This window comes from Onychomys torridus, chromosome 4, assembly GCF_903995425.1.
Source record: "Onychomys torridus chromosome 4, mOncTor1.1, whole genome shotgun sequence".
NCBI lineage: Eukaryota > Metazoa > Chordata > Mammalia > Rodentia > Cricetidae > Onychomys > Onychomys torridus.
In genome coordinates, this window is record NC_050446.1 from 34,152,519 (window position 1) to 34,168,054 (window position 15,536).

A 15,536-nucleotide genomic window follows, 5' to 3' on the forward strand; every position below is an offset into this window, starting at 1 on the left:
TGTGAGGCTGAACCAGAAACACTGGTTTTGCCTGAAGGAGGCTTTGGGAACATACACAGGCTGTTCTGGGGTCAGTAACCTCCTCATCTCCCGACTCCTTTCAAAAGTAATCGTTAGTGTAGAAAATGAACACATACAAAACAAGGCGGAGCGTAGTTAAGTAAAATCAATAATCATGCCATTGTGTTTACATAACCACGGTTAGTATTTTGATAAACATCTTTTGTCCTTTCACTTTGCTAAACACACACACACTTTTATCTAAATAGACTCGTGGGGGCACAACATTGTACATTTAACAATGTATTATGGACATCTACCTCCCATCCCCCTCAAACAATCGCTCATAAGGGTCCAGGATCCTAGGCTATACCCACTCTTCGCTCTTCCTCTGGTTTGTAAAGCTAAAGCCGCATTCCCTGGCTTCCTTAGGCACTGGCTCCCAGCTGCACGTGACCAATCAGAATCATAAACTAAAAATTAGAACTGGAGTGAGAGAAAAGCCTTATTCTCCACCCTTCCGTTATGCTCCAGCTAATGACCAATGACCCCCCCCCCCTTCCTTAGCAGTTTAGGGACTTCAGCTTGATTCTCATTACAAAAGGCTCCTTTCTGGCTTCCCTCTTCTGTTCCTTGTTTTATAGGCTACTGGAGTTTAGGAGTTTAGTTCCCGCACTGAATATGGCAGCAGTTTGTGTTTTCCTGGTTGGAGCCCAAATCCTCACTTGCCATGGAGAAGCATTGTGGATGGCATATACTGCAAAGCCAATTGTTTCCTGAATTTTCTTTTACTAGGAATTTCTTTTTTAAATGTGCTATTTCAATTAAGTGGCTCAATCTTAAGAGAAGCAGAAAGAAAACTCACACCCTTTTAAAAATCAATTTTCCAGGAGTGTAATTAAAAATTATAAACACAAAATATTGTGTAACTTTACTGCACATTAGTCAGAACCTGGCAAACTCTTAGCTGAGACTCAGACATAAATTTTATGCTAATGAGAAGGGTGGCATATAATACCTGTCAGGGCTTAATTTACATCACACATCTTCCACGAGGCCCACTCAATCAGCAGCTTATTTGTCAATGGTCTCTGCCTCCTCGGATCCTAAAACACAGAGAAAGAGACAGAAGTTCCGGACTGCTAATTTGAAATATCATGTCTCTCCAGGGAGGTAGTTTAAACCTATACGGTATCTGTGTTTTCTTCTCACTGTATTTTCTGCTATTGCTTCTTTGTTCCGTCCCAACTCCTGAAAGAAAGCAGGAGACCATGGTCTCAGAAGTGACGCGATCAAGGAGAACAGAAAGGGTCTGTAGGGACATCTAACCCTGCTTTATAAAGCTGTAAATTCTCAGAGGAAAGGTGCTTTTTTTTTTTTAACTTTCTATTTTGAGACAGGGGCTCACTAAGTTTCCTAGCTGGTTTTGAACTCACACTGTAACTCAGCAAGTCCTCCTTGTGGACTCCTGCCTCAGCCAGCCTTCTGAATAGCTATGGCATAAGCCTGAGCTGAGCCCCTAGACTCCTTCCTACCCGACACTCTTTTTATGGCTAATGAAAATGAAATACAAGTTACACACATCCATACATATACATCCCCCAACACCAAACCACATCACACATATCACATACACACATACATCACACATACCATAAATACACACATCATACACACATATTGCATACACCATACACATACATACATCACACACATGCACACACATATCACACACACACATCATAGGCACACATCCCCCTGACACCACATCACATCACATACATACACGCATCATGCACACCATAAACACACAGGTCATACACATGCATCACATACCCCATACATACACATCACACACATGCACACACATATCACACACACCATAAACATGCATCATAGGCACACACACTCATCCATTCCCTCTGACATCATATAGTACACACATAGAGACATACATATCATGCACACACACACACACACACACATCACATGTACACACATTCACACACATACATGTATACCTACCACCATCTAGAAGGAGCTTCAAGGGGGAAAGGATTTATCTGTGCCTAGAAAAAGGACCCTGGGCAAACAGAAGTAGAGAATGAAGCTGACAAGGATCCAGGTTACCTAAAGGACAAACAATTCACTCAGAGCTGATACTCGAAGGACTAATTCAAGAGAGAAGAGTCCCAGAGTAGACATGGCAAAGGAGTCCCATGATCTCATGTTGTTAGCATCCAGGTGTGTCATGAGAGACATCGTCATAAAAGTGCTCCACAGACTGCATTCATATGTACCAAAGGCGAGGATACTTCCCTGTTTCCCCACTGGCCAGACTGCAGCCTGGGTGGCCAAAATGATGAGTCAGAACATGAAGGAATCATCAGAAAGCGATTACTTTCTGTCCTCTACACTTCAACACCGAAAATCGTAAACTGACATCATATCCCAAACACAGGGACAGTTGACTTAAGCAAGAGAGAGAGAGAAGAACAGAGTACTAAAGACATTTAAAGGTGGATCAAGCTGTTCCTGGAACTACAGGTGAATCACTGGACAAGTTACATGAGTTCGTTTGTTGTCTTTTCTAACCTGTCTGGTTGGTTGGTTGGTTGGTTTGGTTTTTTCGAGACAGGGTTTCTCTATGTAGTCCTAGTGTCCTGGAACTTGCTTTGCAGACAATGCTGGCCTTGAATTCACGGAGATCCACCTGCCTCTGCCTCCTGAGTGCTGGCTACCACCACCCCATTCAATTTGTTGTCTTTTAGCTGAAGTAAACTTGAGTTGAATTTTCTATTATTTAAATGTGAAGAATTCTACCTCTACTTATTACAGATATAATATGTACAAAATTTACCTGTTGACCAACGTCAATGTATCATTTAATGTTTACTTATGTTGACCAATATCAATGCATATATTTGTTTGCATATGTTGATCAACACAGATGCATACATTTAATGCTTACTTACATTGCTCACTGCTGGCCTAGGGAAGGGAAATTTAACATGACCACATGTGCCAGCTCTAAATCCCATGCAAGTTCCTATTTTGGGTTAAGATTTTAGTGTAGATAGGAATGTTCTTGCCACACAGATATTAAACCCTTCTATTAACAACACACACCAAAAAAAAAAGAACAGTCAAAGCTGGACACACTTGACATAGAACAACTCCATTCCCTATCTCTGACATCTTTGTTGCTTCAAGGCATCATCCCCTGCTTCCTGCTGTCACCAGCTAACACTAGTAGAAACTGCCCGAATGTTGGGCATTGGAATCTCGAGGAACTCTCTCCTCAGGCTACAGTGAGCTTCCTTCACTGTTTACCTCTCAGACCTAGCTCAAGCAAGCAGCCTCTGCGAACTTCACCCGCCACTAGCACCACACTGCTCCTTGGGCTCCCACCCGTACATTCTTCTTGTTTTCTGTGCACACTTCCGTTGTGACCTCTAGGGTTGTTTGTTTCTTTGTATTGCTCTGCTACTGCCAGTTTTAGTTCTGTGAGGAAGGGGGTTCTCTCTGTTATCTTGCAGTTTTTTGTTTTTTTTTTTTCATGGTAAAGACTGCTTTATTGGTGGCAGTTAGTACACATCAATAAATATTGATCCCCAAAGAAGAGCTCAGTTACTCATCAGATTCCTGGTCCATCGAGTGCTGAATGAAACTGAACCATGTGAAGACTGGGATGATGACATCAGTTCTACTTCTTGGGAAATACAGCCATAACTAACATATAAATGGCATACGCTGTTCCACCACCTGTCAGACCCATCGTGAGTCTGTAGAGGAGGGAGTCAGATACTCCACCCTTCAGATGCACTGGGACCCCATTGTCCTCCTGAAACAGCTTTTGTTTCTCTGGAACTTTGTTTTCAAAATGCCTTTGTGAAGTAGTGCTGATGGTCCTCTGGGCAATCTGACGGAGGGCCAGCAGATTCCGCAACATCTTGGCTCAGTTGCTGCCCACCAACCGCGACTACTGAACGCCAAAAACCAGAAAACCCTATCTTGCAGTTTTAAGCATCTGTTCACTGAGCCTTCATCAACAGTTTTCGTTCAAAGGAGGCATAACTAATTAAATAAGTTAGTAGATGTAGAGGCCGAAAGATGCACATTTAGCCTGGTGTAGTGGTGCATACATTAAATCACAGAACTTGGAGGCAGAAGCAGGCAGATCTCTGTAAATTAGAGGCCAGCCTGGTTTACATAGTGCCATCCAGGCCAGCCAGGGATACATAGTGAGACCCTGTCTCGAAGGGGAAAAAAAAGGAAGCAAGAAAGATGCACATTTGTTTATAGCTGGGAAATTGGAGTTTAGCTAATCATTATGAATTAAAATACATAACATATTAGGAGAAATAGAAAAACTACAATTCTAAGAGAAAATATATTTATCATAACTTATCATATAGCAGCATTCTATATTTTATAAGCACAATAGTGTACCATAAAGTTTAAAAATTCTTATTTAAACTTGCTTATCTTGCTTCTCTACTTCAAACAGATCATCTCCTTTCTGTTCCTTGTATTTTATTTTCTATGCAAGGCTGATTATCCCCCAGATAGGTTCAGTATCTGTGATTGCAAAATATTTTGTAATAACCTGAAACAAAACACTGCTTCAAACAGTAAATACATTCAGATCCTTAAAGAATTGGGCTAAGTACATATGGGAAAATAAAAATAAAGCTTTACCCACTTTGTACAAGCACATACATGTACATTCACATTCATACTCCTTAATAATCCCATGGTTTCGGTATCTTGTGTAGGAAGAAAGTGCTGTCACTTGAAAAGGTTACAGTAATGGATGCTGTTCCTTACAGACCTGTATGAATCTGGGAAGGCTTAGAAACAGAAGGATGAGTGGAGTGGGAGGCAGCAAATGTCTGCACAGAAATCTATCCAGTTATCCCCATTTAGTATAGACTTGTGCAGATTGTGTTATATGTGGAGAAATCTCTCTCTCTCTCTCTCTCTCTCTCTCTCTCTCTCTCTCTCTCTCTCTCTCTCTCTCTCTCTCTCTCTCTCTTTCAGCTATAACCCGAGATAGCCTTAAACTTACTATATAGAACAGGCTGGGCTTAAACTCAGGGATCCATCAGACTCTGCCTCTCTCGTGCTGGGATTAAAGATCTGCACTGCTATGCCCAACTTCTCTTTATTAATGTAAATTATCTTTGAAAATGTAACTAGTTGCCCTCGAAGCTGAGTGTAATTGTGAATGCCTCTAATCCCAGCAGGGGAGAATTGCTTTGAGTTCAAGGCTAGATTACAGTACATGGAAAATTCAGGGCCAGCCAAATTATATAGTGAGTTTGAGGGCAGCCTGGGCTACAGAGCAAGAACTTATTTTTTAAATGTTATTTACCTTTGGTGTGTGTGTGTATACTGTGTATGTGTGTCTGTCTGTTTGTGTGTCTGTCGGTTTGTCTGTCTGTGCATGTATATATGCATGTGATTGAGTGGATGGTAAAGAAAAATGAAGTAAAGGCAGACACTGAATCTAAGCACTAGCAAAACTGAAGTTCAAGGCCAGCCTGAGCTATATACAGAGACTCAAAAAAGAAAGAAAGGAAGGAAAGAAGGAACGAACGAACGAATGAACAAACAAAGAAACAAACAGAGAGAGGGAGGGAGGGAGGAAGGGAGGGAAGAAGGAAGGAAGGAAGGAAGGAAGAAAGGAAGGAAGGAAGGAAGGAAGGAAGGAAGAAACAAAAAAGGAAACAAACAAACAATACAATACAAAAAATAAACAAATGATGCATGAATCATTTCTGTAACTTATACTCTTTGGGAGCTGCAGAGGCTGCCCCTGTATCTGGAGATTTAGGTGTGCAGAGCTACTGGCTTGGGCCTCCTGTAGAGCCATTTAAAATGCCGTTTTTCCTCAGTTAAGAAAGGCCACTGAAGTCATTTGTCACACTAAGAAGATTCCATTTAAAGACTTACCCACTTAAATATTACCCAAATTTTCAAAACGAAGACAGAAGGCCCCACAGTAGGAGTTGTGATGTTCTTGAAAAGCTGTGGGTTTTGTTAGGGAAAGTAACTTTTCATATAATTATCATTTAGGTTTGTGAGCCATACATCTTGGATAATTTTATAACCATCACAACTTTCTGGTTCTAGATTAATCTAGGTCAAGAGAAACGATAATAACACAGCATGATAGAGTACAACAGAGCCTTCAGATGGAAGTGGACTTATATCTAGTCTTTACCGTGTGTGCAGCTCACTCCATTTTCTGAAAGTTACCTTCTCTATGTGGATATTCATGTGCGTGTGCAGGTATTGGGGGGGGGGGGCAGGAGGCAGAAGTCAACCTCAGGTGCCAATCCTCAGGAACAGTCCACCTGGTTTTTTTTGAAGCAGTGTTGAGAACACACACGCACCATCAATCCTGGCTTTTGTTTTGAATTTGAGTATTGGGGGTTGAACTCAGAGCTACATGCCTGCATGGCGAGCAAGTGTTTTTAAACAAAACTATTTCCCTAGCCCCTGAAGGCTACTTTTAAAATTTTCATGAAGCTAAGTCCATGCCCAGATTTCAGTTCTACACAATAAAATAAAGACCATGAACATGCTCATTCTATCCATCCCAGTGAGATAGTTTGGACAGACATATGTCTCTTTCCTCTGTCCGTTCAGATCCTTGGTTTGTTGTTAAATAACACAAACTGGATTACAGATTCTTGACCCCAAGTCAGGATGGCAGAGTGGTCTAAGAGGCTGTGTCTGGAACTTGCCCCTATTTCTATCATAAGACGTCTTCATAATTATGATTGACATAAAATGTCTCCTATATCAACCATGACTTTATAATACAGTCGGCTCCAGTATTTGGTTTACAATCCTTATATTCAAAAGCCCTTCACCATTGCTGCCCACACATGCTGACAACTGTTCCCATCCCAGCGGGAATAACAGATTTGATTTCTTAAGCATTGCAGAATTAAACCAGAATGCTAGCAATACATAGACGGTCTCATACTGGTTTTACAATAGAGAGAAAAGTAAGACTTGAGATGAAAATAATGAAGGGTATTTTAAAATGCCCCACATTTTTAAAATTGTAATTTAATTTGGTTTCCACAGGTGGAAACCACATTTGGAACCCACAGGTTTGACATAGTCAAACGCTCAGAACTCAAAAGGTCCAACACCATAGACAGAGGGTAATTTTGTTGCCCCTATGTTCCCCTGCACTGGTTTCTTGCCAGGCTAAATCAACGTTATTTATCCCTTATGTTTCCTCATAGAGATAGATTATATATGTATATATATATATACATTCCCTCAAGGAAATGTTAGCACATTTATTCTGTCTTGTCTATCTTCTCTTAATGACTTGCTTTCACAATAGTTTTATATTGGTGCATGAAAAGCTTCTTGCTAGGCAGCGGTGGCGCACGCCTTTAATCACAGCACTTTGGAGGCAGAGGCAGGTGGATCTCTGAGTTTGAGGCCAGCCTGGTCTCCAGAGTGAGTTCCAGGGCAGTCAGGGCCACACAGAGAAACTCTGTGTCAAAAAAAAAACAAAAAAGAAGGGAATGAAGGGAGGGAGAGAGGGAAGAAGGGAGGGAGGGAAGGAAGAAGGGAGAGAGGGAGAGAGGGAAGGAGGGAGGAAGGAAGAAAGGAAGGAAAGAAGGAAGGAAGGAAGGAAGGAAGGGGAAAAATCTTCCCAATTTTTCTGGTTGTATACTACTCCATTGCAAATATAAATATAATCTATTTCATATGTTCCTAATGGATGGATATTTGTTTGCAAGATTTTCCCACACCTACATTATTTTGCTTTTGGGTATGTATTTCTTTAGAATAAACACATAGAAGTGGAATTCTGCTGTGGATATCACTCTGTATAAATAAAGTGCTGATTGGCTAGTAGCCAGGCAGGAAGGATAAGGTAGGTAGGACAAGGAAGAGGAGAAGGCTGGAAACAGGAAGGCTGGGAGGGGACACTGCCAGCCGCTGTCATGAGAAGCAACATGTAAAGACACTGGCAAGCCACAAGCCATGTGGCAAAGTATAGACTAACACAAATGGGCTAAATATAAGAGTAAGAGCTAGACAATGGTAGGCCTGAGCTAATGGCCAAGCAGTTTAAATAATATAAGTGTCTGTATGATTATTTTATATGTGGGTTGTGGGACTGCTGGGGCTTGGTGGAACCTGGAGAGAAGCTCTCCAACTACAGAATTCCTTGATTAAAGCTATATATTATGGTTTTTAAATAAAAATTTTAACTTATATATATTTATTTTATTTATTTATTCATTTATTTATGTACATATGTGGAGACTGAGGGCAATTTGCAAGAGTTGGTTCTCTCCTCTTCTACCACGTGGGTTCCAGATATCAGTCACAGGTCATCAGGCTTGGTGGCAAATGCCCCTACCTGCTGAGCCATCTCACCAGGCCAATTTGTACATATCTGAATGGTGATTTTAAAATTCAAACAAAACAAAGGGGTAAACTTTGAAAAATAAATCTTTTTCAGCTAATACCTTTGTTCAACTTTATACTTCTTTTTCCCCAGGAGCAAATATGTTGGTTTTCATATATCTTTACACACACACACACACACACACACACACACACACACACACACTCTGGGGGAATTTGATTTATGCAGGTATATTTCTATTTTCCTCTGCATTGTAGTCTATATAAAAGAGAAGGCAAATGCCATCATCAAGCAAATGCCAAGGTGCTTGCTGAAGGGATTCAGTGTAATCATTTAAGGTATGAATTTACCTCAAGTAATAAAAGCCAGGGCTGGCGAGCTGGCTCCTCAGAGAGGAGCTCATCTGCTCTTCCAAGGACTTGAGTTCAGTTCCTAGCATTTACATCAGGCAGCTCACAACTGTCTGCACCCCCAACCCTTCAGCTGTTGCTTCTAGACTCCCAAGGCAGTGCATGCATGTGTACACACCTACACACATACACATACACATATAGTTAATAATTTTTAAAACTCCGTGAAGTCCTACAATGTTTATGCTTTTGTAACTTGCTTAATTCAGTTAGTATAATAGTTTCAATCTTCATCCATGTTATAGAGCTCACCAGAATTTGCTTCCTTTTTAGAATGAACAGCATTCCACTATGTATATACTATGCTCGTTTACTCATCTGTTGACGGACACATGTTGCTACTCCATTTTGGTAGTTGTAATTAATGTTTCTAGAAACATTAGTGTTTCATATCTTTTTTTCACTTACATTGTAGTTATTTTTAAAAAGATCCTCATTCATTGTAATACTTTGTTATTTTTTTCTTTTTTCAAGACTAATATTTTTCTTGTATATATTATTCATATATATTTTATGTATGATTATGTGTTTAATTAATATATTTGAATTTCTTTCTTTCTAGCTAATATTCTTTTCTACAAATTGGGTTTAGTATTTTAAGTATCTTGTTTCCATGATAGAACTGCCCTTCAAATTTCATACAATGCTTGATTTTAAAATTTTCATTTATTTATTTTGATGATGCTATGGATGGAACCAAAGGCCACTTCTTTGTCATTTGCTTGCTTATCTATCTATCTATCTATCTATCTATCTATCTATCTATTTACTTTAGCCTTTTTGAGATAAGGTCTCTCTGTAGTCCTGGTGTCAGGAGCTCACTACATAGACCAGGCTGGCCCCCAAATCACAAAGATCTGCCTGCTTCTGCCTCCTGAGTACTGGGATTAAAGGTATGCACTGCTGTGCCTGGGTTGTCTAGGGTCTCTTGTATGTGAAGCCTATATTCTACCACCAAGATCACCACCCAAACTAACCTTTTCTTGATGAAGAATGAGTCCTTCCTCTCTTTGTATCTTTAAGACCTTTGGGTGGCAAGGGGTGTAGGGAAAGGGCTCAGTAGATGAAAATGTTTGCTCTGCAAACCTGAAGAGCTGAAGTTTGGATGTACCCTCAGTGCCCACATATGAAGGTGGGTATAGTGGCATGGTCTATAACCCCAATGTTAGGGATAGATAGAGACAGGAGGAACCTCAGGGCTTTCTGGTCAGACAAGCTCTCCAGACAGGGAGTCTAAAACAGCAAGCTCCAGGTTTACTGAGACATCTGGTCTAAAAATCTAGTGTGAAGACTCAACATTGTCCTCTGACCGCCACACAGGCAAGTATGGGCCAGTTCATCCCATACATACATGAATACAACAACAACACACACACACACACACACACACACATACACACACACCTAAGGAAAAAAATTAGACTTCATGATAACCTTAGAAAGATCCAGGATGAGCCAGGCGATGGTGGCAGACGCCTTTAATCACAGCACTCAGGAGGCAGAGGCAGGCGGATCTCCATGAGTTTGAGGCCAGCCTGGTCCAAGAGCGAGTTCCAGGACAGCAGTCTCCAAAGCTACATGGAAGACAACAACAAAGGAAGGAAGGAAGGAAGGAAGGAAGGAAGGAAGGAAGGAAGGAAGGAAGGAAGGAAGGAGGAAGAGAAAGAGAGAGAGAGAGAGAGAGAAAGAAAGAGAGAGAGAGAGAGAGAGAGAGAGAGAGAGAGAGAGATAGAGAGATAGATAGATAGATAGATTCAGGATGCTGACGGATATTGAGTATATTCAACCCTCTCCTTAACACTGAACTAGGCAGCACGTGTTTAAGGTTTGCCAGAGGGAAAAGAAATGGATGTTCCTAGTTCACTAAGCTTCCAGTAGATTTAAAGATGTAAAATGTTGCTTTATGCCATTAACTTAATGTTGCAGTCTTTCAAATTCTCTTGTTTCTTCTTTGTAGGGTAATATTTAGAAATAGACGTATTTCTGTAAAACGAGGCTTTAAGCTTAGGTGCAAACTACATGAAGTGTTCATTCTGAAAAAGCAGTTTACATGTCAGCAAATGAAGCTATTTTTAAAAATGTGAAATGTGACACCCTGCTGGAGGGAGTAGTCAGTCTGAGGACATGGTATGTATGTATTCATGATGGCTGCTAAGCTACGAGTTACTTAAGTTGTGTGTTCTCCACCTATCAAACATGGCGTCCTCTGGCTTGTCTGTAGCAGGAGCTTCACCTGCATTCTTTGAGGTCATTCGTGCCAACCGGTCACGTTAAAGTAGTATCTCAGTTAACCACGTGAATCTACAGGAAAAATAAATAAATTTAAAAATAAAAATGGCACCTGGTTATTACCCAGATATATCTGTTCCCTCTGCTTCATTTTAGTCATAGCTATTTAATTTCCTGAAACAAAAAACAAACAGATTTTTCACGAATGTCAGTGCTGCAGAGCTCGCAGAGGAGAGAAGAGCCAGCTGTACCCGGTTTCATCTTCTGCATCATCAACAAAATTGGCAGCTAAGTTCTGATTTCAGAGCCTCTGTGGTTTCTGACGATGAACAAGCTGTGCTTGATTTTCAGATAGAAGACTGATACTTTGCTGACAGAAGAATCTATTTTTGATTTGTAAATTGGGTGAATTTGTTTCGAAATTATTGATGTAGGATAAACGCAGATCTTGAAGATATCATTTTTAGACTCCCATTTCTAACCCTTAAACTACTTGAGCTAATTATTATTATAATCATCATCCTTATAATTATTAGCATTATGATGGTGGAAACTAAGCATTTAACTAACATCACAGTTAAATTTTGTAAGTGAGTCATATATCGACAAGTACTATGCTAACATAGGAGCATAATTGTGATGAAAAGGAGCAACAGAACTAATTAGCGATTGATTATATTAGCATCCCCGTTCTGGGTATAATGGTAATTTACAATCGTGTTGCTGGTGATCATGGAAAGAATAGAAATACGACGTTATGGAAAGAATGGCGGTGCAGAAAGATATAAAAGAAGAGGAAAGTGCTTCTTTGATTTGTAACTTTTAGACAACGGAAATGGCATCTCAGTCATTGCTTAGGGCAAATAATGTGTTTTGTTTTGTTTTTTTATTCTTACTTGTTAATGTGTACTTGCTAATTTGCTCAGTTGCTAATGATATATGATTGAATTTTGTAAGGGCAGTAACACTGGCCTTATACAAAATTAAGTAGTAGCAACATTTTGCATTAGATGTTCTCTTTTCCTGTGCCCATACACACGTGCCCACTGTGGGTGTCCCATTCTCTGGTGATGCATGTTTCCTCCAAGGAAATTATCTTTCTCCTTCTACTCCGGATTGCATCTCTTCTTCCACACCTGCTATTCCTTACCCATTTCAAAGCGTACCTGTCGCTCAACCATTCCTTTAAGGTTTTGCAAGGACATGCAAGTTAAGGAGCCTGGAATGTTTATTTTTTTTTTAAATATGTTATCCTCCTGGGAGTACAGATTTGCATTTTTAAGAAGAACTCTTGAAGACCTATTGCCAGCAGTTGAAATGTCACATCTTCTGTCTGTCAAGAGTGGCAAAAATCCATATCCTACAATAACCGGCTTTTACTTATCGATTCTACCCAGCTTAAAATGTGTGTTTCTGAAGCATAATGAGATAGCGATTAAGATCAAGGGCTTTGCAGTCAGGCAGTCCTAGTTTTAAAACTCAACTCTGCCACTTACTAGCGGTTAGTGGGATTTATTTGTCTAGGATAGAATAATGTTACCCACCTTGCCAGGCTGTTGTGAGAGGTAATTTGGTCAGTGCCTACAAAATTATTGTTGAAAGGCTGAGAGATGCAAAGAGTTCAGTCATCATAAAGTGCTATTAGTTATATAATTTGTAATTACTTAATTAGAGCATTTTTTGAAAATGTTGATTTTTTAAATTTATTTGAATGTAAATCTTACATATTTACATATCCATGAATATTTGCATCCTATGCAAGAGAAATACACACCTAAGAAAAACCACAGCGCCGGGCGGTGGTGGCACATGCCTGTAATCCCAGTACTTGGGAGGCAGAGCCAGGCGGATCTCTGTGAGTTCGAGGCCAGCCTGGACTACAGAGCTAGTCCAGGACAGGCTCCAAAGCTACACGGTGAAACCCTGTCTCAAAAACAAATAAACAAACAAACAAACAACAACAACAACAACAAAACCCACAGCATGAAGACTTGATTTTGTCCAACAGTATAATGCACAAAATCTGTTCATAGTAGTTGCTAAATGAATGTCAAGTTTCAGTCAATCCACTGTAAAACGACTCTCATGACAGTGTGTATTTCCTGTGAGACAAGAATAGGTTGCATAAAAGGAAAGGTGAGGCTGGGACAGTGCCCTGGTTAGTTTTAATTGTCAACTTGACAAAATCTACATTGAGAAGGAAGGCTCAATGGTGGGCTGCTTAGATCAGTTTGGCTTGTGGGTATGGCCATAGGGATTTTCTTGAGTACATTAATTGACATGAGAAGACTCAGCCCACTGTGAGCAGTACATCTCCCTGGGTTTGGATGCCGAACTGCACAAGAGTGAAGAAAATGAACCAAACACAAATATAAATACGTTTCTATCTCTCTGCTCTTCATCTTTGAATTGTGTGAATGTGATACGCCTAGCTGTGTTACATTCCACTGCCTTGCTTCCCTGCTTTGATGGGACTGTCACATGGAATTGTAAATGGAAATAAACTTTTTCTCCCCCAAGCTGCTTTTCATCAGTGTGGTTATTGTTTTGTTTGTCTGTTTGACAGCATGTCACCATGCAGCCTTGGCTTGCCTAAAATTGACTATATAGACCAGGCTAGCCTTCAACTCACAGAGATCTACCTACTTCTGCCTCCCCAATACTGGAGTTAAAGGCATGTGCCACCATACCTGGCTTTGTCAGAGTATTTTTATCACAGTAACAGAAATTAAACCAAACCATATATTAATATGTTTCAGTGAGATTAAACTACTTTTTTGTGTTTCTTTTAGTCAAGAGCAAATGAAACGTTCTCTTCAAAGACATGCCTACCCTTTTTGTCACTAGTACAACAGGGATCTCATAAGTTATGAGCAATAAATTAGTATCCCAGGGCCCCATTTACCATCAAGAAACATGTTAGTATCTTCAGGTTGCTCAGGAAACTACCAAATTATACTCCAGAGGTCTGAAAGAGTTAATATCACCCTGTAAAGTACAGCCTGGTTTATTATCAGGAAAGAATTGAAGTACTTGGAGAATTTTTAAAATAACAACAGCGGTGATACTGTTTGTTCCAATTCTGTGGGGGGTTACAATCAGTGGTGTGGAACAGAAAGCAGAAAACAACATGAGATGGGCCTAACAATTCATGCCTGTAATCCCAGCACTCAGGAGGCTGAGGCAGGAGGATTGCTGTGACTTTAAGGCTAACTAGGCCGATAGAGCAAAACCTTACCTCAAAAAAAAAAAAAAAAAAAAGTGGGCAGGGGGGATGTAAGGTGCTGAAATTCTGTATAAGGATAGTATTGATTCAACACCCACAGTGGCTTCAACTCGGAGCTCTTTTGAAGTTGATTCTGCAGACTGACTTCCCTGTGCTGTCAGCGAGTGACTTGGGAATGGCTCCACGTGTGTCTGAAACAAAACACCTGTTGCTCAAAGAGACAATGTTGTGGGGAGCATGTGAACCCCTGTATGAATGAGCTTTCATGGCATGAGAAAAATCATGTTAAAGACCCAATGCCTCAGACCCATAGAAACAGCAAGGCTTTGCGTGGTCAAGTACGGATCTTGATGGATGTTGACAATGTGTGCAGCTTCCTCCTCCAGGATGAACTGCAGCCTGAGATTGCTTCCCTATCGAGACCCTTACAGAGATTAACTGACCTGCCTCCTCATTCAGCTGTGTCGAAAAGACAGGCTGAGTTTCTGGGCTACTGGTGCAGTGAGTCTCTACCAGAGCTCAGCAGCCACTTGATCCCAACTTTTCTGTACACACTGTCCTTTTGTGCATTCCCGGTCACCTGGTGAGGTCAATCCCCATACCATGCAGCTAGTGGCACAATTTGATATGTAACAGCCTGATGGGCTGGAAGCTATAGAATCATTCACATTTTATTATACACTGGGAAACATGAATTAACCCATGTCATGATAGAGTTGTAAGGCATAGTCAGAAGCTGTGTTGAAAGCCTTACCTGTTCCCATATTTAACCGTGCTTGCATCGGCTTTCTTTAAAAATCTAAAATGTTTGTTTCTATGTGGCCCTTCACCACCAAGTGAGGCCTGCGCTGTCACAATGCTGAGCAACCTGGCATCAGGTGTTCCCAAACTTCTAAACTCTTATCATACTTGACATCCCATCCCCAAGCTGCTGCTCTCCTTCCCTATCAGCAGGTTCATGCCAGGACTCTTCTCATTCTGGGTTACCACACCGGGGCAGCACACTTGGCAATTTTTCACCTTCCATCTTAGCTGTCTTCCCTCTTAAGGAAACAGTCAAATCTCCCACTGTGGGGAATGAGCAGGGGAGGATGTGCGTGTACATATGTGCATGTGTGTGCACAAGCCGGAGGTTCATATCTGGTAGCTTCCTCTGTTGTTTCTCAACTTACGTTTTTACACTGGGTCTCTTACTGAACGCAGAGCCTCCCTGGTTGACTAGACTGGCTGGCCTGTGAGGTCCACTGTTCTGGAG

The 15,536-nt window shown here is 40.8% G+C and overlaps 1 protein-coding gene across 1 annotated transcript; it reads right to left on the reverse strand.

Moving 5' to 3' along the window:
- Positions 1–3,554: 3,554 nt before the first annotated feature.
- Positions 3,555–4,000, reverse strand: LOC118582892 (cytochrome c oxidase subunit 7A2, mitochondrial-like). Its single transcript, XM_036186031.1, has one exon. The coding sequence runs from the start codon at positions 3,950–3,952 to the stop codon at positions 3,707–3,709; it is 246 nt and encodes an 81-aa protein (XP_036041924.1). The 5' UTR covers positions 3,953–4,000; the 3' UTR covers positions 3,555–3,706.
- Positions 4,001–15,536: the final 11,536 nt, after the last annotated feature.

Bases quoted from the DNA above. Each gene is read 5' to 3' on its own strand.
- LOC118582892 (XM_036186031.1), bottom strand. From the start codon at position 3,952: ATGTTGCGGAATCTGCTGGCCCTCCGTCAGATTGCCCAGAGGACCATC.